The following is a 26,124-nucleotide window of genomic DNA, read 5'->3' on the forward strand; positions in this document are numbered from 1 at the left end:
TGCCAGTGTGAAACAACTGGAGAACAATATTTGGATGCATTATATGATGATAGAAGAAATACAGGCTTTGATATTGTGGCCACTATTATTTGTTGTATAGCAGACCGTTTACTTTGTGTCAGTTGCCTCAGTTTTCTCACGGGCAAAAATCATAAAATGATGTTGTGCGAGCATTTGGTGAGACGTATCTGGCACAAAGTTCTCCCTCAAAAAGTGTGAATTTCTTAAGCTCTGGACCTCACACTTGTCCTTTTTTTTTTTTTGCAAATAGTTGATGATTTTCTCTCAAAGACACCTAATAATATGTTTATAAAATAAAGAAAACTGTAAAAGAAAAACAAAGGACTATAATTTCACTGCCTCGATACTTACTGTTGATATTTTAAACATATAGGTAATAATGTTATATACATTAGAAACATTATATTAGAAATACATGTATTGTCCCAAATAGGACAGAAAAATACAAAATGAAAGGCATCACACGCTCACAAACATCAAAGATAACACACCAAAGATAACTTCTGTTAAGTTTCTCTTATATTTCTAATATATATATGTGTCACTTCTTCAGTTTGTTCTGTTAATAGTAAAACGTGTTGACCCACTGTAGTAGTATTTATTTTTACCACACTTGGGAGATATGATTAACCATTTTACAGATGACAAAAGTGAAGCATATGTAGATCGTTTAAGTAAGTCCAGATTCACTCAGGAAATAGTAGAAATTGAGTTTGAATTCAGGTAGTTTGACTTTAGAGCTTGTGAGATCAAACTTAAACTGTCAGAACCCTGGATTAAGGTCACTTCATTTTTGTGAGTAATTGAAGTGTAGAGTTCCCGATTTTTGGGAGAAATAGTAATGGGGAGGGGCTTATATGCAAGACAGTAGCTTTCACATGTTTTTTATTGTAGCCCATACTTAGAAATACATTTTACATGGTCACATATGCAACTGAATCAAAAGCTTCTGGAAACAATACTTTCCCTTAATATATGTGTTGTCCTCTGATAGTTTATATCTTATTCGATTTCATTTTTAGTGAATGCTGCTTGTGATCCATTAATGGGTCATGACCTGTGGTATGAGAAACACTTAAAGGAAATTATTATTAGGTCACTGGATTCATTCTTGATATACAGACACTACTTACTAGGAATGCAGTGGATTGAATCATAAACAGACTTTTGTCTATTTGTTTGCTCAAGGGTCTTGCTTGTTTTAGATGAAATAGCATTTCTTTTTCTTTAGGCTAAATGAAAGGCCCAAGTCTGATTTTATAAATCAACAGAGGTGTCTACTTTTGCATACTTTATTCCATGTTTGACTATTTTAACAAATTGTTTCACCAATCAGGTTATTTTTCACCACCCCACTTTATGAGTAATCACCAACAAATGATAGTTATACTTACGTGTATTAATGTATTTAGGATAAGTCACACAAAATAGTGCTTGTTTCTCAAATCACATGTCTTCTATTTGCTACAATAGTTACTTGTTATTCTGTTTCGGAGTTTTACATACATCTAGATTAGCTAGAAGATAAACAATAAAACAGTACCGTAATTATGTTGTAGTTATGAGAACCTAACCTTGAATCGGCTTTTTAAGAAAAATTTTAGCTCAGTTGTGGAAAACACAATAATAAAATTCTCAATGATAGGAAAACATAATATCCTGTAGTCAGTTTGCAACACTTCCGTGATTGAATGCATAACATTAAAGTTTTATTAAACTTTAGTCTTCTTTATCATGTATAGGCTGAGAAATGAAAAGAATTATCAGTGACTGGTTATTATGATAGTAATTGAATTGTCATGGAATAGCTGTTTTAAAAATGAGAAATTGGTACAATCCCTTGAATGAAAAAATTTAAAAATTACAGTTTATTTGTTCCAGAAATATTTTAGTGTACTTAGATGATTGGATGTTAAATACTGACACAATTGTGTAATGGCAAACATTCTGTAAGCCTTAAGGAGCTTACAGTCTAGTAGGGAAGCATAAACAACAACAACAAAAACCTGCAAAGTATCTAGTGTCTAATCTGGCGTGACAGGAAACGTACATTATACTGTCTGTCCCAGTATGTAATAGGAGCTCTTATCCTTGCTTTAGAGCAGTTAAGGAAGTCCTTCTAGGTAGATTTTTTTTAAAGCAGGTGTTAAAAGGGTGAGCCCAAGCTAGCCAAGCAAAGGTTGGAAGGGATGATGTTAACTAATACTTTTATTTCTATTTAAAAATGAGTTTACAGTTCTATGGAATGAAATGAAACAATTTTGTTTTCTTTCCAACTTTTAGGCTCAGGGGTTATATGTGCAGGTTTGTTACATGGTTAAATTGCAAGTCTTGGGGGCTTTGGTGTACAGATTATTTCATCACCTAGGCAATGAGCATAGTACCAGATAGGCAGTGTTTTGATTTTCGGCCTCCCCCACCCTCTACCTTCCACCCTCAAGTAAGCCCCAGTGTGTATTATTCCCTTGTCTGTGTCCATGTGTACTCAAGGTTTAGCTCCCCCTTATTTAAGTGAGAACATGTGGCATTTGGAAATCATTTTTAAAGATCTCAGATGTGGTATGAAACCATGTTTAAATCCTTATCACTTTATCTATATTACGTTAAGAATAACCATATTTTTTCCAGCAGGAAAATTAGGAATCCTTTCTATCTTATCTTGGATTGTGATAATTTGTTTAGAATATGGTTTAGAGACTGTGTTAGTAATGGAATCATCCTATCCGCAATTAAGACAAAATCTTGTTTCCATTGTTGATACAGGTTCTCAAAATACTAGTTTTGTTGTCTTCTTAAGATGGCTTTGTAAAGATGATCCATTCTTTTATTGTTGACTAGAATTTATATGGGACTTTTTCTTCCACAGATATGGTCCTTGACCCTGATTTTCTATTATTTGAAGTATAGTAGTCAAAAGAGTTTTATAAATAGTACCAACTGAGAGTGATACCTCCTTAGTTTGGTATCTAGTAGTGACATTTTTGTTAAAGGACCCATATATTCTGATGAGTTCTCTTTTTATAGAAAAGTTCAAATGAGGTATTTTTTCTTTTTTTTTCTGAAGGCTTTAGTAAAACATTAAACTCTGAGATTTTATAGTATTTACATGAAATCGAAGAAATCTTGAAATGGGCTTCCTGTTAACATATACTACTTGGATTATGATAGGTAATGTGAGGTATTTTAAAATCAAAACCAGTTTTTTTTTTGTTAATGGTATCCACTACCATACATATTTAACAATACAGAGATTTTTCAACTCATTCCTGACTCTTCTCTGGATTTTTCAGCATGGGCATGCTTGTCTTTTTTTTTTTTTTCCTCGCCTTTGTACAAATGTTGTTCCTGTTAAAAGTCACCATATACTCTAAATTGTTGCCTATCAGCGGGTAATAAAATGAGTTAGAATGCTTCAGTCTTAGAGTGGGAATTATCTTACACTTTTCGTTGCCTGGCAAGATCCTTAATATTACTTGTAAGCAAATGCCCTGTCTCAAGATTTAAGAAGGGTCTAATTTGGTAATAGAAGAAAGGGACCTAGTTTCATAAATAGCTTCCCAGACTTAAAATTGTTGATTATAAACTGGATTATATTTTACTTAGTGTTTTCTTAAAACCTTACACTTTTCTTAAGGTACCTCTTTAAAAAAAAAAGTTTAGAGAGAACTTTTAGTTAGAAAGATGTGCAAAGTGTGTCTATATCTTTCTTTTACCTCAATGTACTACTCTTTGGAAGCAAATGATTTAAAGAACAAATTAGCTATTTGTAAGATGATATGTAAATTTATTGCTAATAGCAAAAAAATTGGTAACAAGCCAACTGTTCAACAATAGAGAAATGCTTACATAAATTATAATACTGTATAATTTCTATTACGTGTGTGTTCCTACATATATGTTCTTTTATCCATCAATCATCTTTTTATTAAAGCATATCGGTGTAAATGGTAGGCATCTGTGCAGCTTCTCCAAATATGCTAATATGCATATCATTATCTAAGTTCACTATTTGTGTAAAGATTTATCTTTTAGTGTGAAATCTGCAAACTTAAGTGTACATTCATTGAGTTTTGACAAATGCAGATACCTGTGTAACTCAAATTATGACTTTCCTTATAGAAACTTCAGAAAGTTCCCTCATACCCCTTATCTCAATCCTGTCACTATCCCTTTTCCCTCAGGCAGCCACCGTTCTGACGTTTTTTCCACTCTAGAATAAGAGTTGCCTGTTTTAGAATTTCATATAAATGCAGTTCGTTCGATATTTACTCTTTCTGTAAGACTTACTTTGCTCAGCCTAATGTTTTTGATTTTGTAACATGTATCAGTAGTTCCTTTTTAGTGCTGAGTAGATTTCATTATATGAATATTCTGCAGTTTGTGTATCCCTTCCTCAGTTGATAGACCCTTAAGCTGATTTCAGTTTTGGCTGTTATGAATAAAGCTGCAATGAACATTCTTATGAAATCCTTTTTGTGGACATGGATTTTCTTTCTCTTGGGCAAATGCCTAGTATTAGAATCTCTGGGTCTTAGGGTAGGTAAATGTCCGGTTTTATAAGAAACTGCCAACACCTTTTTTTCCCAAAGTATATGTACCATTTTACATTCCCATCAACAATTTTTGATGGTGGTTGTTTGATTTTGCTCTTGTTGCCCAGGCTGGTGTACAACGGTGTGATCTCGGCTCACTGCAACCTATGCCTCCCGGGTTCAAGCTATTCTCCTGCCTCAGCCTCCCAAGTAGCTTAGATTACAGGCACCCACTGCCACACCCAGCTAATTTTTGTATTTTTATTAGATACGGGGTTTCACCATGTTGACAAGGCTGGTCATGAACTCCTTACCTCAGGTGATCCATCCACCTCAGCCTCCCAAAGTGCTAGGATGACAGGTGTGAGCCACCTCGCCTGGCCTTATATATCTTTTATGAAGTTTTGTCCTTTTTTTTTTTTTTTTTTTTTACTGGACACACTTCAGTTTTATTGGGTTATCTTTTATTATTGAGTTTAAGAGTACTTTATATGTTATGCATACTAGGGCTTTGTGGGATAAATATGCTAATATTTCCTCCCAGGCTATGGATTACTGATTATTTTTCTTAATGAGAGTCATTTGAACAGAAGTTTTAAATTAAATTTATTTATTTTATGGTTATTGCTTTCTCTGACTTATCACCTGCATAAGAACTTTTATCTGGCCCCAAGTTACAGAAATTTTCATGTGTATCCTATGAAAATCTTTATGATTGGCCGCGCGGTGGCTCACGCCTGTAATCCCAATACTCTGGGAGGCCGAGAGGGGCGGATTAGGAGGTCAGGAGATGGAGACCATCCTGGCTAACATGGTGAAACCCAGTCTCTGCTAAAAATACAAAAATAATTTAGCTGGGCGTGGTGGCGGGTGCCTGTAGTCCCAGCTGCTCTGGAGGCTGAGGCAGGAGAATGGCATGAACCCGGGAGGTGGAGCTTGCAGTGAGTGGAGATCGCTCCAGTGTACTCCAGCCTGGGCCACAGAGCGAGACTCCGTCTCAAAAAAAAAAAAAAAAAAAAAAAAAAGAGAAAATCTTTATGATTTTAGCTACATTGTATCACATGTGACTATATCCACTTCAGTATTCTTATGCTGTGCGTGGTAGTTTTCTGTTCATTTACTTTCAGTCTGTCTTTGCATTTAAAATGTGTCTATTATAGACAGTATATATCTGAGTGTTGCTTTTTTTTTTTTTTTTTTTTTTTTTTGAGACGGAGTCTCGCTGTGTCGCCCAGGCTGGAGTGCAGTGGCGCGATCTCGGCTCACTGCAAGCTCCGCCTCCCGGGTTCACGCCATTCTCCCGCCTCAGCCTCCGAGTAGCTGGGACTACAGGCGCCCGCCACCTCGCCCGGCTAGTTTTTTGTATTTTTTTTTTAGCAGAGACGGGGTTTCACCATGTTAGCCAGGATGGTCTCGATCTCCTGACCTCGTGATCCACCCGCCTCGGCCTCCCAAAGTGCTGGGATTACAGGCTTGAGCCACCGCGCCCGGCCGAGTGTTGCTTTTTAAGACATTCTGACAATCTGTTTTAATCTACCTCATTAACTAATATTGATACTTCCAATTCAATCTAAGAACTATAGGGTTTTTACTTACCTTTTATATGTTGTATCTGGCCATCATTTCTTCCATACTTGAGAACTTTTGGTTCTCAAGGACCTGCTAAGAGCTGTTAATGTTGAAGGTCTGATGAGAATGGGAGTTTCCCTTAGCCTTTTTTTTTTTCCTAGATAGGCAAAGGATTTTTTTTTTTCTCTTCCATTAAAGACCAGATATTCTACTACGTATGTCTTGGTGTTCGTTTCTCTAGATATATTTTCTCAGGTATGTGGTATGCCTTTTCTTTACATAGTTTCAGACATTTTATTTCAGAAAAGTTCTCAAATTATACTTTTTGTTTATTCTTTTCTTTTTATGTATATTGAAACTTTGCCTCTCTTCTAAATTTGTTACTTGCTCCATTTCTTTAATGTGGTAAGATATATGTAAAATTTACCATTTTAACCATTTTAAGTGTACAATTTAGTGGCATTAAGTTCATTCGCCATGTTATGCAGCCATCACCATTGTCCATTTCCAGAACATTTTTTGTCATCTTAAATAAGCTCTTGTACCCATTAAACTATAACTGTCTGTCTGTCCCCAACCCCTGATAACTGTCACTTTCTTTTGAATCCTATTAAAAACAAAATCTTTTTTTATTAACTTTTTTTTCTCCTTTCATCTTCTATTTTCCTTAAGGCAGGAGTTGGAAACTTTCTGTAAATGGCCAGATAGTAAATATTTTAGGCTTTGTATCTATATGGTCCTTCTCACAGCTACTCAGTTTTGCTTTTATACTGTGAAAGTATCCAGAGACTATATGTAAATGAATGAGTGTGATTGTGTTCCAGTAAAATTTTATTTATGAGAATAGGTGATGGGCCAGATTTGGTGTATGGCTTGTAGTTTGCTGACCTCTGTTATAAGGTATCATCTGTGGCATTTTTTTCCATTTTGTATTCTTTCTTGTTTAGTCTTTTCTTCTTGAAATTATTTTTTCTTTTATTTTGAATTATTTTCTGAACTCTGTCCTTTTATTTCTAACTCAGGCGTATGCTATACTTTCATGTCTTGCATATCATTCTCATATTCTCTTTTAGCTAGTGTTAAAATAATTGATTATAATTTTGTCTGTATTGTGGGCATTTTTTTTCTATTAGGTATTAATTGTCTATGGGGAAGTTATTCTCCAAATTCTTCTTGTAAGAATTTTGTATGTATTTGACGTCAGTTTCTTTCATTGCTCATTTTTACAGAAATTAATTACTAAATAATGTCAAGGATAAAAATAAAGGTCTGAGATAGTTAAGGTAATCCCCCTTGTCCCTTTTTCTTGTGTTGGACATGCTGCTCTGGCCTAGAATAGATCAAGTCTTTTAGTAAGGTCTGCAGGATCATCTTTTACAGTGGTAGCATTTAAATTATGAAACATCATAAATTTATACCTCCGTTTATATAACCTATGAGACATTTTCTCAGGAACCTTAACTGGAGACATTGTGCTAAGGGCATTTTATAGATAAAGTCTCTTCCTGATAATCTATTTAGTCTTTTTGGTAAGTGTAGTCCGGTCACCTGTAAAGCATTCCCTACCCCACCAATGAATTGAATAGGTTACAGGCCAGGTGTTCTTTCTTGACGTGAAGTGATTCTTTGACAGTTAAGAGGCCAGAGAAATACATCGGGAGGATAGGAGGCATATCATCAAAGGTCGAGTTGTGAGCATAAATATGTTAAAAAAAAAAAAAAAAAAAACCTCAAGCTTAGCATCCAGAAGAAAAGTAATCAAGGAATGTAAATAATTCTGAGAAAATAAATTTTATTTTAATGTTAGGTTTGGTTTTGGAAAGGAATAAACATGAGCTGTGTGATAACATGAGGGGGAAAGCACTATATAGTAGTTTAGTGTTTAATATATTTAACAGCCTCCTTTTGTGTCATAGACAAAGAATCTTTGGGTAGCTTACTATAAAATATTGCAGTAGATGGCTGGGCGTGGTGGCGCACACCTGTAATCCCAGCACTTTGGGAGGCCGGAGGCGGGTGGATCATGAGGTCAGGAGATCAAGACCATCCTGGCTAACACGGTGAAACCCCGTCTCTTCTAAAAATACAAAAAAAAAAATTAGCCGGGCGTGGTGGCAGCGCCTGTAGTCCCAGCTACTTGTGGGAGTAGCTGAGGCAGGAGAGTGGCCTGAACCCAGGAGGCGGAGCTTGCAGTGAGCCGAGATCGCGCCACTGCATTCCAGTCTGGGCGACAGAGTGAGACTCTGTCTCAAAAAAAAAAATTGCAGTAGATAAAAATTGAAGGGGCAGTGCTTCTTAAATTTTTATTTTTCCCCGTGTCATTGTCCTTGAAGCTACTTTGGCTTATGTTTATTCTTCTGATAGCTAAGTTTTGGTTTAACCCTGCTCTTAAGGCACCTAATACCATGCATCATTAATAGATATTTATAGTAAGAATTGAGTAGGATTAGTTAAGATAAGATGAGTTGGAGTCTGAGGGTTAGGTGAAACCTCCCTTTACGGGGCTTAGTAAAACAAATGAAACATACACGAGAAAGAAACATTCAGAAATGAACTTTTAGTTTATTGGTGAATAAAAAGCATTATATCTGTAAGAAAAATTGAGTAGGGTGGGTTTCCTAGGGATTTCTACTAAAGTCTGGGAGCTCAGGATAACTCTGAGGCTCATTAAAAAAAAATCACTTTGATTTCAAGTAATTGAAGAAAGTTTTAGGTGTTTTGTTTTTGTCTGCCCATTGTTTTTCTTTTAAGGCTTCATCAGATGTTTAAGTTTGCTTTCCCCACAGCTAGTTACTGAGTTCTTTTCTCGAAACTTGTTTTGCCAGTTTGTTCAGGTATCTTTATAGAATTAAAGCGGTGTGAGCTTAAACTTTTTTTTTTTAAGCTGTTTTTTGGAGTGTGTCAGGTCCCCATTCAATTTAGACAAGTTATTTATTTATTTATGTATTTTGGTTTTGGAAAAGGGAAAATAACGTGATGTAAAATTTTTTCTCTATCTCTTTTGCGTTTTCAGTATAAACTAAACTGCTGGTAGGTGGCAGATGTTTGGGCTTGTATATTTTTTCTTCTGTGGTAGATTTTCTTTTAAAGTGAAGAAGTGTTTGGTAGTTAGAAGATGATTTCCATGAACTACAAGTCCAAACTGAACAAAATTTGTTTTGAATTTACTGATTGACTCAAGAAACCTTAAAGCTATAGCCTCTGTGTCATTAGTTCAAAAATAAACTAAACCAGCCGGGCGCGGTGGCTCACACCTGTAATCCCAGCACATTGGGAGGCCAAGGCGGGCGGCTCACAAGGTTGGGAGATCGAGACCATCCTGGCTAGGACGGTGAAACCCGGCCTCTACCAAAAATACATAAAAAAATCAGCCGGACGTGGTGGTGGGCGCCTGTAGTCCCAGCTGCTGGGGAGGCTGAGGCGGGAGAATGGAGTGAACTCGGGAGGCGGAGCTTACAGTGAGCCGTGATCGTGCCACTGCACTCCAGCCTGGGCGACAGGGAGACTCCGTCTCAAAATAAATAAATAAAATAAAATAAAATAAAGTAAAAATAAACTAAACCTCCTGATGCCTTGTTAAAGTGTGTGTATACACACTTTTTTGTGTCTACATATATATAACATTATATATGTCAAATTATATATAGTTGACATATATATTATATATATAATAAGACATTGAAAAGTTCTCATGCCCTCATTCTGATAATATTTATCAACCATAGAAACCATTTTGACATTCTCATCAGTCCTGTTAATAAGATGTACAGGTCTCCTTTTCCAAATGCTTGGGCTATTCTCATGTTGACTGGAAATTTGGTATTTTTGAAATAAATTACATAGAATTACACTTAATGAATACATCTTAACTATTTTTTTCTAATGTCTTTAGGTGCCAGCTTATGTTTTTCTTCTTTGTTCTTTTTTTTTTTTTTTTTTTTTTTTTTTGAGACGGAGTCTTGCTCTGTTGTCCAGGCTGGGGTACAGTGGCGTGATCTCGGCTCACTGCAAGCTCCTGCCTCAGCCTCCCAAGTAGCTGGGACTACAGGTGCCCGTCACCACGCCCGGCTAAATTTTTTTGTACTTTTAGTAGACACGGGGTTTCACGATGTTAGCCAGGATGGTCTCCATCTCCTGACCTCATGATCTGCCCGTCTAGGCCTCCCAAAGTGCTGGGATTACAGGCGTGAGCCCCCGCGCCAGGCCAGTAACTATTTTCTTTAAAATACTATCTAGAGTTGTTAGAAAATCTTGTAGATAAATTTTGCTCTGTGTTTTGGATTCATGGAAGAGGTTAAAAATTTTTTGAACAGTAAGTGAAACATATTGGAGTCACAACAGTTTGAAAGTATGTAATGCCACTGAACTCTACTTTTAAAAATGGTTACGGTGGCCGGGCACGGTGGCTCACGCCTGTAATCCCAGCACTTTGGGAGGCTGAGGCAGGTGGATCACGAGGTCAGGAGATCGAGACCATCCCGGCCACCACGGTGAAACCCCATCTCTACTAAAAATACAAAAAATTAGTCAGGTGTGATGGCGGGCGCCTGTAGTCCCAGATACTCGGGAGGCTGAGGGAGGAGAATGGCGTGAACCCAGGAGGCGGAGCTTGCAGTGAGCCGAGATCGCGCCACTGCACTCCAGCCTCCACGACAGCAAGACTCCGTCTCAAAAAAAAAAAAAAAAAAGGTTATGATGGCAAATTTTATATTATGTATATTTTACCACATTTAAGTGAAAAAAATGGGGGTATCATAGTGGACGTTTTAGTCTCTCTCTTGTCCTGGAGTTTCTTAATATTACCAACACGAAATATGGAAAATAGTACATTTAATAGACTGAATCTCAGCAATTATGTTGAGGACACTGTTTTCATCTTAGCTGTTGATTCACATTTTTTGAGAGTGACTGTAGACATTCTCTGGCAGTATGAAACTCAGCATTAATGAAGCGTTTATGGAAATTCAAGCAAGCTGCATGCAACTTGTTTAATTAACAGTCACTGGGGCAATTCCATGGTGTATTTTTCCCCCTTGGTTTGTTTCTCAGGGATCTGGCTTGAGCTCTAAGGTTTTAGAGTAGTTCAGTAACAGCTTGAGAAATACGAGCAAGATTATGAGAATGGAATATTTCCTGCCCTTAAGAAAGCTTATAGTAAAAATGCAGTGTTTCTCAAACTTTTAGGCCTCAGCGCTCTTTTACATTCTTAAAAATAATTGAAGTAACTTTTGTTTATGTGGGATGTGTCTATGGAGACTTACCATATTAAAAATTTAAAACCAATATAATACTAGAAATTTAAAAAATAAAATGGTAAACTCCATTATATGTAAATATATGTGTAAACATCATTCTTAGTGAAAAAAAGAAACTATTTTCTAAAGCAAATAATGAGAAGAGGCATTATTTTACACTTTGCAAGTCCCTTTAATGTCTGACTTAATAGGAGATAGCTAATTCTCATCTGCTTCTACCTGCCAATCGTGGTATATTGTTTGGGTTAGAGTATATGAAGAAAATCCTGCTTCAAACAGAAAATGCTGTTGGAAAAGGAAGAAATATTTTAATAACATTGTCAGATAATTTTGCATTTTTTCTTTTTGATTCTACACCCACACTTGATAAGTAGTAGTTTCCTAAGGGGTAGGTGCAATGTAGAATCTGAAGCCAAATCAGTGAATTTTTCTATACTTCTGCTATGTTAGAATTCATTGTTAGAATCCAGAAATAGGTATACTTGTGCTTGATCATTTAGAAAATACTGGTTCTTGAAGCTATGCGGATATTCCAAATGTGGACACATTTTTACTTTGTAATAAAAATAATAAGCATAATTGTTAATATTACCACCAATCTCATCAGAAAAGTATTTTAGAATTGGGAAACTGTTCAGCTTATAGTGACAGTTGCAAGTGTTACAGAATTCTAATATTTCCTTGAAAGCTCAGATTTTATCATTGGGAACAAATACCATTTGGTTTCCTAAAATATTCTAATAATTCCTGTCATCACACCCTGGACAACATCAGCTATTACCATAGTTTCTTAGTGGGGACATAGCTCCATAGCATGTACAAATCTTAAGTGCATAGGGAGTTGAGTTTTTACAAAGTGAATACACCTGGGTAACTAGCGCCCTGCTCAAGAATCAGAACATTATCTGCAATCCATAAGCTCCTGTCGTATGTCTTTTGAGTCGTTACCCCTCTACCACTCAGATTTTTGTCTGTTTTGAACTTGTGATAAATGATACTATATAGTCAGTACTATTTTGTGGGAGATTCATCTATCTTATGTAGTTGTTGTTTGTTCATTTCCATTGTTTATAGAATTCTATTGTGTGAATATACCACTACTTACCCATTCTACTGTTGAGTGTTTGGGTGGTTTTTATGTGTGTTCTATATGAATAGTGCTTCTATGAATATTTTTGTACATGTCTCTAAACGTCAACATTGAAAACATTTTAGTTGTTTGATAAAACCAATACTTAGTAAATTTGCATTTCTTAGATCACTGTTTTACTAAAAGACAATTGGCATTTACTTTTTGGCATTGTATCTCTTCCTATTCTTTTTTTCTTTTGCCTTTTGGTGTCTTTGTTATCTGTGCTTTGTTAAAGTCATTGCGAATATTTTCCTGGCTTGTTTTAAAATTTTATCTGTAAGCTTTTGAAATCTATTGCCTTAAAAAGCATTTTTTTAATCTATAAACTTTTCAAATCTGTTGCCTTAAATTTTTTTTGTTTGTTTTCTTCTATTGCTTCTTCTATCCTGAAATCATGCAACTGTCCACTTAATTTTGTTATGGTTTCATTTTGACATTTTACACCTTGATCTATTTTAAATTTATTTTGCGATGCATTTAGAGGTAAATATTTTAAAAATTGTTCTTTTCTAAGCAGGTGCCAGATTTTTTTTGAACCATTTATTGAATAATAAATACAGGCTGGGTGTGATGGCTCACTTGTAATCCAGCACTTTGGGAGTCCAAGGTGGGAGGTTCACTTGAGCCCAGGAGTTTGAGACCACCCTGGGCAATAAAGCGAGATCCCCATCTCTACAAAAAAAATTAAAAAGCTAGCCGGATGTTGTGCTGTACCCCTACTGACTGTAATGGGGATAGCACCAGGTTCAAGAGGCCAAAAAAGAGACCCTGAGCCAATGAATGAAACATAATGTGTCCTGGGGGCTTAAATACAGGGGAGAGATTCCAGTCGCAGCGGGCTGGGCAGAACCACCAGTCCATTGCTGGTGTGGTGGACAGAATTACCACATGGCCCACTGGCATTAGGATGGGTAGAATAACCAACTGCTTGCAAAAAGCATGCAGTTAATATAGTATTTTCACTTAACAGCCTCCCCCAACAACCTCCACCTGGCAACCTTTAACCCAAAACAAAGGGCCTCAATCCTCGGTATGGCCCATGTTCCATTCCACAGGATGGACTTGGAGCTCAGATGTCCCTTGTAGATACGGAATGGATCTCCAGGTTGACCACTCTCGGATTCCCTAGCTTGGAACTGTGACCACACATTCAGGTGCATCTGCCATACAGTGTCATTCTCAGGGTATGCTCAGGTCAGGTCATTGCTGTCAGATGCATCTACCGTATAGCCAGTGTGGTGGCACGCCTGTAGCCCCAGCTACTAGGGAGGCTGAGGTGGGAGGATCACTTGAGCACTGGAAGTCAAGGTTGCAGTGAGCTATGATCATGCCACTGCACTCCAGCCTGGGCAATAGAGCAAGACCCTGTCTCTTAAATAAATAAATACAAATCAACCATTAAAATAGAGGTAGATTTTCTTTTTAAAAAATTATATTCAGGGACATTTTGTTGCATTTTCATTTGATGTCTAGTTACTGTGATTCATTCATTGTCCTATGGTTAACCTTTGCCTCCCTACTGTGGCCTTCAGAGTAATCTCTACAACAAATTCTATGTTGAATTTAAGGAAGCTAGACCAAAAACTATCCGCAGAATTTCGAGAATCCTTGTAGCCTTTTTTTCCTTTTGGCTGCCAAGACTGATGTGTATATAGGTATCCATCTATACTTAGCAGTTTTCTTAACCTGTATCTAAGTTCATATAGCAGAAATTTGAATTATGTCACTTTGGTAATGGTCTTAGTCTTCACGCTGACATACGTAAAATAAAGGACTTGTAGTTTGGATATACTGTGTTGGTTTTGAGGGATGATCTGCTTCTCTTCATGATTTCTGTGGCGGAAAGTTAGTTGATTCCAGTTTGGCCTTTTTTTTTTTGCGATGGAGTCTCGCTCTGTCGCCCAGGCTGGAGTGCAGTGGCGCAGTCTCGGCTCACTGTGAGCTCTGCCTCCTGGGTTCACGACATTCTCCTGCCTCAACCTCCCGAGTAGCTGGGACTACAGGCGCCCACCACCACACCCAGCTATTTTTTTATATTTTTAGCAGAGACAGGGTTTCACCGTGTTAGCCAGGATGGTCTCAATCTCCTGACCTTGTGATCCGCCCACCTTGGCCTCCCAAAGTGCTGGGATTACAGGCGTGAGCCATTGCGCCCGATGATTCCATGTTGTTGCCATTTTTAGTCTCTTATTTCTTTCCCTCTGTTTGAACCATTCTGAACTTTTTTAGGTATTTGAATATGAAGAGTTTCTCACCTCTTGATTTACTGTGCCTTACTCTCTTTGGAACATTTATCCCTATCCTTTTGTCTGGTAAATTGCTTATTCCTCAGATCTTAGCTCAAAATATCACTTTATTAGGGAAGCTCTCTATTCCAGACTTGGTTTTCTTTGTAACCCTATATTGTAATTATTTGTTAGGGTGATTATTAGTCAGTGTTAAGTCTTGAGAGAGGATAGATTTGTACTGAGTTAATTCATGATATATAGACATATGCTCACACACTTACTACTGAACTCGTTTTTGTCATGAATATTTTTAACCAGGATCTTTCTGTGTTCACTTTAGAGATTTTGCATATCTGGGATTATTTTAATTTCACTTTTACATGGAAATAAAGTTAGCTATATATGAAATTAAGTATCAAAATATCTTTTCTCATAGTTAAGGTTGACTTCAGTCAACTGATTCTTTGTTTTTTGTTTTTAGCTGATTCATTTTCTTTCGGAAAGACTATAGCCTTTGTTGTTGTTAGACTTTGCTACAAACTGTCCATGCTGTTTGGCACTCCATGACTATATTAATCTGAACTTTTACTTCTTCCTTTAATTATCGGAAGTCTTATAATTATTTCTGTAATATTTCCTCTCTTCCCATCCGCTCTCTCTCTTATGTTTTCTCTCAGGGAGTTGTCTTCTGTTTCATGTCACAAGTCTTTCCCTAATTCCTAGTTTTGGGACTATCACTGTAGCAGATACATTTTCTCCATGAAATACAGTAAAAGAGAAAACTTTAAAGAACTTTAGAAGATAGACCTGTACAAGAAAGTGAGTAGAATTAGGTCATGTTGAGATGGGGCTGTTGTGCTATATACCCCTCTATAATTTTGAGGCTGCCTTCTGCACATCAGCCAAAATACAGGTGTCATTCAGAGTTTTAATTTAGCAAAATTGTGAATTACCGTGTTTAGTGGGTCTTTAGAGATACTCATAAGTGTCTGAACTGCTAGTGTTCAACTAGTGAATGGCAAGTCTGTTGGCCAGGAAAAACCTTTTTTCAAAACTCATAGCTATTGCATAAATATGTCATAGCTGAATTTTGTTTCATTGAAAGCAATATTTTCATTGTTAAGAATTTTTGTTTTGCTTTTTATTTTGGATGAAAGTGGATTGGTAATACTTAAGATAGGGAAAGTAATATTTATATTATATATATATAGCAAGCCATTCTCATATTTTAGATTCTAGTTTTTCCTAATGTTTCTAAAGATAATGGTGAACAAGTCACATTTGTCACCAGGTGCCTTTTTATCTTTCCCAACTCAGCTTCTCTGATATCATTTATGTCAGATATTAAAAGAAAAACCTTAGTCAAATTAAATTTAACAGTTTAATTGAGCAAAGAATGATTCATGAATCAAGCAACCTCCAGAGCCAGAATAGGTTCAGAGTAATTCCAGGGCTGCCACATGGTCAGGTAACAATTACGGATAGAAAAGGTAAGTGATGTACAGAAGACAAAAGTAAGGTATAGAAGGAGCTTGATTGCTTACAGCTTATTGTTTGCCTTATTTGAACACAGTTTGAACATTTAGCTGCCTTTATCTGAATCTTCGTGATTGGTACAAGAGTAGGTTACATTCAGTTTACATATCCAGTTAGATGTATGTATGAAGAAACCTTTAGTCCTAACGTAAAATATGTAAGGAGGCAACCTGAGGCCAAATTAAATTTAATTTAGGAAAATAGATATATATGAGAGAATTCCATGAGTTATTTTTCTAGACAACCCCAAAGTTAGTTTACAGTTACTTTATCTTTTGGGTGTAATGGGATATTTTTACACTTAAAAAGCATGGGAGATGTAATATAAATGTTCTCATTTGGTATATAAGTGTAGGTTAAAAGATTAATAGTTCAAGTGATATACAGTGGTTGCAGTTTTGCTGACAGTCCAATTAGGGGGAAAATGACTTTAAGATGTGATTTTGCTGCCATAGATAAAAAACATCAGTTTAAAATACTCCAAACACCTTAGATTTTTCCCTTTTATTCAATTTCAGAAGTCATAGTTGTCAGTTATATGATTTAATATTGGCCATCGTTGTTCCGTGGAAGCTTTAATTTTAGGCAGGTTTAAAATGCTGAACATAAGGGAATGAGGAATAGATACCAGTGACCTTAAATTTGATATTGAAATATTTTTGAAAGGCCTTAATCACCTCTTTACTATTAGAATAAGGAAAATTGTTAAGTATATTGGGATTTGGCTGTGTTAGGAATTTGTGTTTCCTCACTGCCAGCACACCACATAGTATATTTTTAAATTGCTTTGAATATGTAATATAATGTCATTATTTCTCATGAACTGTTTGGGGGAAAGAATGTGCTGAAATTTACACATTATATTACTTGATATAGTCGTTGGGGAAAAGCAGTTCATCAGGGTACTTCTTGTTGCTACCTGCTTTGCCTGACCCTTCCTCAACTGGCGCCTCTAAAAATAGAGTTGCTTAAGACAGAAACCTGAGAGCCAGTCATCTTTGCTTTAAAACCTATCCGTTTCTTTCTTCTTTGACCCAGCTATACTTTCACTCTTTTTTTCCAACCCACTATCAATTCTTGCCCAGACTACTGCAGAATTTTTCTTGACTAGTCCCTCTGATTTTGCTCTTCACTTCAGTCTGTATTTCACATAGCTGACAGATGATCCTTTTAAGATTTAAATAGAATCAAGTAATTTCCCTAATAAATGGTTTCCCATGTACTTATAATGAAATCCAATCTTCTTACCCTTGACTTACAAAGCTGTTACAAATACTGTTGGTTATGTACCCCAAATTTGTTTTCTTCTAATTCTTCACTAACAGATCTTAGATTTCGTTCAAGGCAGTAGTGTGTCCGGCTATAAAAGACTTGATTTTTTAGCCTTTTTTGTTTTCTTGGTAGCTGGACAGATGACAGATTTTTGGCCAGTGAACTATATATGAAAGTATCTGGAGATGCGATTTCTTCCTTAATAATAAAAACGTCAAGAGAGAAAGCTCTCGCCCCCACCCCCCACCCCCGCCCCCAACCCTTTACTTACTCTCCCTTGTCTGAGAACCTAGATATGAGGCTTGGAGATACAGCACTCTTGTGACTGTGAGGTAACAAGCAAGTGGAGATGCTAAGAATGTCAGAGTGGAAAGATTCTAAGGAGCTCCTAATACCATTGATAAACTGCTATGTGTGCTGGGATTGCCTTTGTCTTGACAAATTGTGTGAGACAAGTGAATCTCTCCTTTTTTGTTTGTTTTTTTGAGACGGAGTCTTACTCTGTCCCCCAGGCTGGAGTGCAGTGGAGTGCTCAGCTCACTGCAAGCTCCGCCTCCCGGGTTCACGCCATTCTCCTGCCTCAGCCTCCCGAGTAGCTGGGACTACAGGGGTCCGCCACCACGCCCGGATAATTTTTTGTATTTTTAGTAGAGACGGGGTTTCAGCGTGTTAGCCAGGATGGTCTTGATCTCCTGACCTCGTGATCCGCCTGCCTCGGCCTCCCAAAGTGCTGGGATTACAGGCGTGAGCCACCGCGCCCAGCCGATAAGTTTTTAAGAGGAACGAGGTGGGTCAACTCTACCCTACTAGATATCTAGACTTATTTTAAAGTTAAACTAACAAGTAGACAAACTGACTAACCAAAAAGAAAAGGAAAAATAAAAATTTTAACTCACACCATAGTTAGAAGTTAATTAAATATCTAAATGTGAAAGAATTATAATCTAGATGAAATGTAGGAACAGTATAGGAATCAGAAAGGTTTCCTTAAATTTTATATATAAAGCACAATCCATGTAGGAAAAGATTAATGTTTAGAATATGTAAAGAACGCCTGCAGAATCATAAGAAAAAGACAAATAGCGCAAAGGAAAATGGCCAAGACAATGGACTGACAAGAGGTGAAATGTGAATACTTAGTAAACATAGGAACAGATGCTTATATCAATTCGCATGGGTTTAACACTGAGTATTTTAAAACTTCAGCTGACTTAAAGCCTAAGGACATTTATTTTACTGCTTGATAAGAAGTGTAGAGGTAGGAAATTCAAGAGTTGGTTTCAGTTCTGTGAACATAGTAAGCGTTTTATGCCAGCTTAAAAAAAAAATAATTCTTTTGAATTTTCTAACTGTTGGGAGGAAGGGGGAGAGGAGGAGAAAGGGCACTCTTCCTCCCACACCTTCTGTAGGAGGTGTAGAAGAGGAAAAATATTTCCAGAAGCTTCTAGATTTTCCCATCTGTCCTCATGGCCAGTCACTGGCAGAGCAGAATGAAATTACCTGATTGACTTAATTAGGATTCCTTCCCTGGACTGGGGAAGGGCTGGCTTTCTCTTAGTATATTATTTCCTGCCCAATTCCCAAGCAAAATTGAGTCTGAGAAAAATTGAGTCTTTCTGTTGGCCAGTGTATTAGTTCATTCTCACACTGCTATAAAGAACTACCTGAGACTGGGTAATTTATGATATAAATTTTATGAATAAAAGAGTTTTAATTGACTCATAGTTCTGTAGGCTGTACAGGAAACTTGGGTGGGAGGAGGCCTCAGGATATTTACAATAATGGCAGAAAGCAAAGGGGAAGCAATACCATGGTGGGGCAGGAGAGAGACAGCAGAAAGAGGGAGGTGCCACCCCCCCTCCCTTTTTTTTTTTGATATGGAGTGTCGCTCTCTTGCCTAGGCTGGAGTACAGTGGGATGATCTCGGCTCACTGCAAGCTCCACCTCCCGGTTGCCACCCACTTTTAAACCTCGGGATGTCATGAGAATTCACTCATGTGACAGCACTAGGGGGATGGTGCTAAACTATTAGAAACCACCCCCATGATCCAATCACCTCCTGCTAGGCCCGTCCTGCAATACATGGGGATTCCAATTCAAAATGAGATTTGGATAGGGACACAGAGCCAAACCATATCAGCCAGAAGGATGGCTTATGGTTATCAACCTTCCACTAATATAGATTGAACCATATGATATTGACAATAATAATGTGAATATATGAAATATATTCTAATCACATAGAATATGAAATAATATATAAATAACATGAAATGTATCAAATATAAATATATAAACACAAGTGTTTAAAAACACACATTGAAAAGTATATAATAAGCATGATAAAACAAACATTGAATTTATGTAATAGTATCTCTGGGGAAGCAAAGAAGGGACTAGGATTGAGGGAAGAGAGTTCAACTGTATTCATATATTTAATTTTCAACAGTAAAAAAGCAAATATCTGAACTGAAAAAAGTAAATAACAATGCATTTTTTTTTTTTTACCTCTTTGTAAAGCTTATAAATGTGCACAGAATGGCCACAGGATTTTGGTTGAAAATGAAAATTGATAGAGGGCAATTTGGCAACATGGGAAATTTTAAATTTATACCCTTCGATCTAGTACTACTACTTTGAGACATTTATCTTAAATGGATAGGACACATGTACAAGGAAATTTATTTCGACTTTTTTTTTTTAAGTAATGGCAAAAATGTTTTTAAAATGTTTTTATAATGACTGTGTTAGTCCGTTCTTGCATTGCTATAAAGAACTGCCTGAGCCTGGGTCATTTATAAAGAAAAGAGGTTTAATTGACTCACAGTTCTGCAGGCTTGTGCAGGAAGCATGGCTGGGGAGGTCCCAGGAAATTTGGTGATAGGTGAAGGGGAAGCAGGCATGTCTTATATAGCCAGGGAAGGAGGAAGAGGAGAGCAGGAGGAGGTGCTCTACACTTTTAAACAACCAGATCTTGTGAGAACTCACTGTTACCAGAACAGCAAGAGGGAAATCTGCCTCCATGATCCAGTCACCTCCCACCAGGCCCCTCTTCTAATACTGGGGATCACAATTTGACATGAGATTTGGGTGGGGCCGCAAATCCAAACCATATTTTTCACTCCCTGGCCCCTCTCAAATCTCATGTCCTTCTCACATTTCAAATTACAATATTGCCTTCCTAACAGTCCCCAGTAGCCTTAACTCATTCCAGCATTAACTCAAAAGTCTACAGTTCAAAGCAAAGCAAGTCCCTTCTGCCTGTAAAATCAAAGCCAGTTGGTTTCAGGATACAATGGGTGTACAGGCATTGGCTAAATACTCACATTCCAAAAGGGAGAAATCAACCAAAACAAAGGGCCTGCAGGCTCCGTGAAAGTCCGAAACCAAGCAGGGCGGTCATTACATCTTAAAGTTCCAAAATATGTCCCTTGACTCCATGTCTCACATCTAGGCCACACCAATGCAAGGGGTCAGCTCCCAAGGCCTTGGGCGGCTCCAGCCCTGTGGCTCTGCAGGACTCAGCTCCCATGGCTGCTCTCAAGGGCTTGTGCTGATTAGGGAAATGGAAGTTTGCACTTAGGCTTTATTCAGATCCATAGAGAAGGAGAATAATTCAACCTTCCTGGGTCAGGACAGCACTTATGGCCCAGTGGGAGAGTAGCGCTGTGATGGTAGGGGGAAGGAAGTTGAAGTTAGAGAATTAAAACCTAACATCCGTAAAGTTCTGCAGGTATTTAAAAAACAAAACCAAGAACCCTGGTGAGATGCTGACAATTTACTGGAGCATGTACCCTGTGCTTTTACTGATCTAATTACTAATACAAAATTGACCTTTTCACCTAAAATTATCAGCTTAATTTGAAGGATATTTTCCATGGAAACCTCATTCTGACTTTATGATACATATCTGTGGAAATGTATGCTTTACTTTGGAGACTTTTTCTCAGAGCCTGCTTTTCTGGAATGAATGAATTTCTATAGATAGCATGGAAGACTTCTCTTGAGATAAATTTCTTTTTTTCCCCTTACTCTTTTCCACGTGGTTTTTATTTGATGTATGCACACAATGGAGGAAGATGTGACTCTTTTACTGTCTCTTATTTTTATTTAAGATGCCATTTTTCTAACAATATTACACAGTCATAGTAGAGGTAGTGATACCTAATACAATTTAAAGTGGGAAAGAATCAGTAATTAAGATTCTAGCTTGTGAAGATAAAAATGCTAATATATTTGCAGTTTCCTTTTATAACCCATTGCAATTTAGTTTGTAATTTTACCACTGTACTAAAACTGTTTAAAATTACCAGTGGCCATTTTTTTCTTCTCCATTGATCTCATTAAATCCTCATGATACTGGACTTTGCGTAATGTTGTTGTTCCTTGACTTCCATGATGTTGTACTTTCTTAATATTTCTTACCTTTCTAAGTGTTTACCTCATCCTTAGACTGCTTGAGACTCTGACTCCCCTAAACCCCCATTTTTGTCTGAAAACTGATACTTCTTATAAAATTCTGGTTTTATATTTCCAAGTGCTTGTATTCCCACTCATTTGCCGTATTGTTTCCTCAAACTCAATGAATCCAAGCTTGAATTGTTTCAGTTCACCACCCATTTCATCTTGTTTGACGACTAGCCCCAAGAATAGATATTTTGGCATCATCTTTAGTTCTTTTCAAAATTCCCTTTGACCAAGCATTCACCACGTATTTCTCATACCCATACATTCACCCCCAATTTCCCTAATATAGTGCTGTGTGTTGTGATTTGTCTTAGATTCGGTTATCGGCAGTATTTATTTATTTATTTATATTTTATTTTGTGGTATTTTATTTTATTTTATTGAGATGCAGTCTTATACTATTGCCCTGGCTGGAGTGCAGTGGTGTGATCTCAGCTCACTGCCACCTCTGCCTCCCAGGTTCAAGTGATTCTTGTGCCTCAGCCTCCCAAGTAACTGGGATTACAGGTGCCTGCCACCACACATCGCTAATTTTTGTATTTTTATTAGAGATGGGGTTTCACCATGTTGGCCAGGCTGGTCTTGAACTCCTGACCTCAGGTGATCTGCCCACCCCGGCCTCACATGGTGCTGTGAGGGTGTGAGCCACTGCACCTGGCGTATCAGCAGTATTTAAATAACCTTTGTTTCTATGAATGTAGAGATGAGTTTCTTTTTTTTTTTTTTTTTTTTTTTGAGACGGAGTCTTGCTCTGTCGCCCAGGCTGGAGTGCAGTGGCGCTATCTCGGCTCACTGCAAGCTCCGCCTCCCGGGTTTACACCATTCTCCTGCCTCAGCCTCCCGAGTAGCTGGGACTACAGGCGCCCGCCACCTCGCCCGGCTAATTTTTTTGTATTTTTAGTAGAGACGGGGTTTCATTGTGTTAGCCAGGATGGTCTCGATCTCCTGACCTCGTGATCCGCCCGTCTCGGCCTCCCAAAGTGCTGGGATTACAGGCTTGAGCCACCGCGCCCGGCCGAGATGAGTTTCTATATACAGTTTTGTCTTGTGAAGCATGAGGGGAAAGTGAGTTCCTGGACAAGTCTTGTCATATTTATTCTGTGTTTCTAGCACTGTTGCACAGCACATATTAAGTGTTTAGAAAACGTGTTTTTGAATGAACAGCCCAAAGACTAAAGGAAGAGCTTCCTTAGTTCTAAATTCTGTGAAATGAGTCAGTTTGAATGAAGCTAATGTTTCTTTTGTTTTACTGCATTTACTATAGAGTGCAATACTTCAGTTGTTCATTCTTGTTGATATTGTTACAGATACTCCAATGGTTCTTTTTACAAAATCAAATCTATATACAAGACATTTTTCCCTTTCTTTTTAGGTTTTGGAAGGAAGGATGTTGTAGAACACTTACTACAGATGGGTGCTAACGTCCATGCTCGTGATGATGGAGGTCTCATCCCGCTTCATAATGCCTGTTCTTTTGGCCATGCTGAGGTTGTGAGTCTGTTATTGTGCCAAGGAGCTGATCCAAATGCCAGGGATAACTGGAACTATACACCTCTGCATGAAGCTGCTATTAAAGGGAAAATCGATGTGTGCATTGGTAAGTATCATTTGATAATATCTAAATTTTAAATAAAGGTTCATTCGTATGTTTTCTTGTAGTATAAATAGTGTTTCCTCAGAATAGGTAAGGAGGGGTTTATTGCTTCTTCTAGAAGCAGTTGTTTTCCATCAAAAGGTAAATAGAGAGATGGTAATCTAAAGTTACTTAGGGGAAGATTCACAACATTAACTTTCCAAATGCAGTCAAATGCCAGCTGAGTGAAACTCAATTTTGATGGATTACTATTGTCAGATTTAGTTAATTTATAGTCTCTTTTAAAGACTGGACATTTTCTATCTTAACCATCAATGACAGCCATTATAAAGTACAAATTCTACTGAGTTGGATGACATTTGAACACTTGAGGTTGATTAAAGGAAAGTCATCTAGTACAGTAGTCCCCCCTTACATGGGGTTTTGAGTGTTTTGAATACAGTAGTTCAGAACTTAATGTTTTCAACATGTGCCACAGTCATGAGAAAAAGCAATTTCAAACAAATTGGACTTTTCAATCATTTTAGGTATCTAGATGAAATGAAGCTGTATTCAGTCAGCATTTTGTTCTCTCATATATATATTCCCATTTTACTTTGCTGTATATAATTTTTTATTTTGAAATCTAAAGCTTCTAGAGGGCAAGTATAATTTCTGTTGAGTGTGTCATCTATTTCTTGATACTTGAGATAGTGGATGTTTGTTTAGCTGTGGCAGGTTGATTTACATAATTGTCTTCCCAGATGTCATCCACTTTAGCATAATCAGTTCTTTAATGATGCAACTAAAATAGATATGCCATTTTAAAAGATATAGTGGTGGTGCTTAATAATGATTAAGATTATTCCCTCCTCATAGCCATCTATTGCAGCTTCTAATATATTTTTCAATATTCCTCAAATTATTGCAATGCCTGACATAAAACTATTTTTAAAAAAATCACATTCTCTGTCATTATCCTTTGTTACTTCAGCATCACTAGCATGACCTTTGGATATCCTCTCCTTTCCGCTTTTTCACATCTTCCAGTTTCAATTGACTCTCCCATTTCTTCCTAAGTCTCTCACTAACATAGCCACATCCTGGACCAAGTCATTACATAAAACTACCTCGAGAAGCTTCAACTTATAACATCCTCTCCCTGACTACAAAGCCTCTTATGTTACTTGCTTTTGTAAATGATAAGTATTATTGAGCTTGGAATGTATTTCCTACGTAGTCTTCTAGACTTTCAACTTCTCTGCTGTCACTGCTTCTTGCTTCACCTTGTTGTCACAGCCACTGGATTTTTCTCAGTCATTAGTCAGAATTTTATACTGTTCTCACTTTGTTAAAATATTATCCTTTCCAGTCTTCAGTCTTCTGTTTTCCTGCCTCTACCTCCGAAGTTTTCATTTTATCAGTCCTTTGAATGTCTTATTGAAATTAGTATTTCTGTCCTCCTCCTCCTAATCCCCCTTTCAAAAGTCCATAATGCAAATGCTCTTTTTATCTAGGTTCTATTGAAATAAAGGACTAGATATCGGGCTTGAATTTTTAATGAATGGATCCCTGCAGCACTCTACTTCCTCAATTCTCAGTAGGCTTTGGCACATATTGTCTTCCTTCTGTTTAAGTTCTTGTACCTTATAAAAGTTGAGGAAAGGGGAAGGGCACCTTTGAAACTATACTCAAAATATAAATGAGGATATAGTTGCTATTAAAGTATGTATCATAGTTATTATGGGAGTCAAAATTGGTTGTAAACCCTGGTATACTTAATTAGCTTTCAGAAACCTCTTAGGAGGTTTATTCTCAGGTTCACTGAAACCTGTAATAGCTTATATATCTTACTTTCTGGATTTTGAGTATGGTTAAGGAATTCTGAGGTTTTTCTCTGTAAGGTAGAGTTCTACTTTGGGATTAAAAAAAAATTGGAAGCCTTTTTTTTTTTTTTCCTTTTGCTGGAGTCTAATAGTTTTTGAGAGATTAGTATACAAAATAGATTTTTAAAAGGTTTTTGCCTAGATGATGAAATACTGACCTGATTTTTATAAAGATTAATCATATCTCTGTATGTGGGGTAGAATAGCAAACACATTTGATATTTTTAAAAAGCTAGAGCCCAGGCAAGCCACATTACCACCAGCTTATGGGAGACATCAGGGCAGATTGCTGTAAAGCACATGCTCTGGGTTTATGCCCTGACCCCACCAGTTTCCAGCTTTGTGAGGCCACGGACCACTTTCTTGACCTCTGTCTTGTATGTAAAATGGGAATACTATTCTTCACAGTGTTCCTGAGAGGATAAGCTAGTACATATAAAGTATTTAGAAGAGTACGAGGTAGAGTGCACATTCAGTGAATGTTAATTGCCATTATTAATTACTGTTCTCATTGTTGGTGCTAAAATCTCAGCCTGAATTATGCTACTGTGTAGTGTAGAATTCCCATTTCCTCTGTTTGTCCTCTATTGACATTTCTTAAAAATGTCCATTTAGGGCCGGGGGTGGTGGCTCATGTCTGTAATCCCAGCACT

The 26,124-nt window shown here is 37.2% G+C and overlaps 1 protein-coding gene across 2 annotated transcripts in view; it reads left to right on the forward strand.

Moving 5' to 3' along the window:
• TNKS (tankyrase) overlaps positions 1 to 26,124 on the forward strand; it is a 227,929-nt gene that overhangs the window by 1,923 nt on the left and 199,882 nt on the right. For both annotated transcript variants that reach the window (XM_050801078.1, XM_050801079.1), the window contains exon 2: positions 23,385 to 23,609. In XM_050801078.1, coding sequence (XP_050657035.1) covers positions 23,385 to 23,609 — 225 coding nt within the window. The remainder of the gene's footprint in view (positions 1 to 23,384; positions 23,610 to 26,124) is intronic.

The sequence above is a fragment of the Macaca thibetana genome, chromosome 8, assembly GCF_024542745.1.
Source record: "Macaca thibetana thibetana isolate TM-01 chromosome 8, ASM2454274v1, whole genome shotgun sequence".
Lineage (NCBI taxonomy): Eukaryota > Metazoa > Chordata > Mammalia > Primates > Cercopithecidae > Macaca > Macaca thibetana.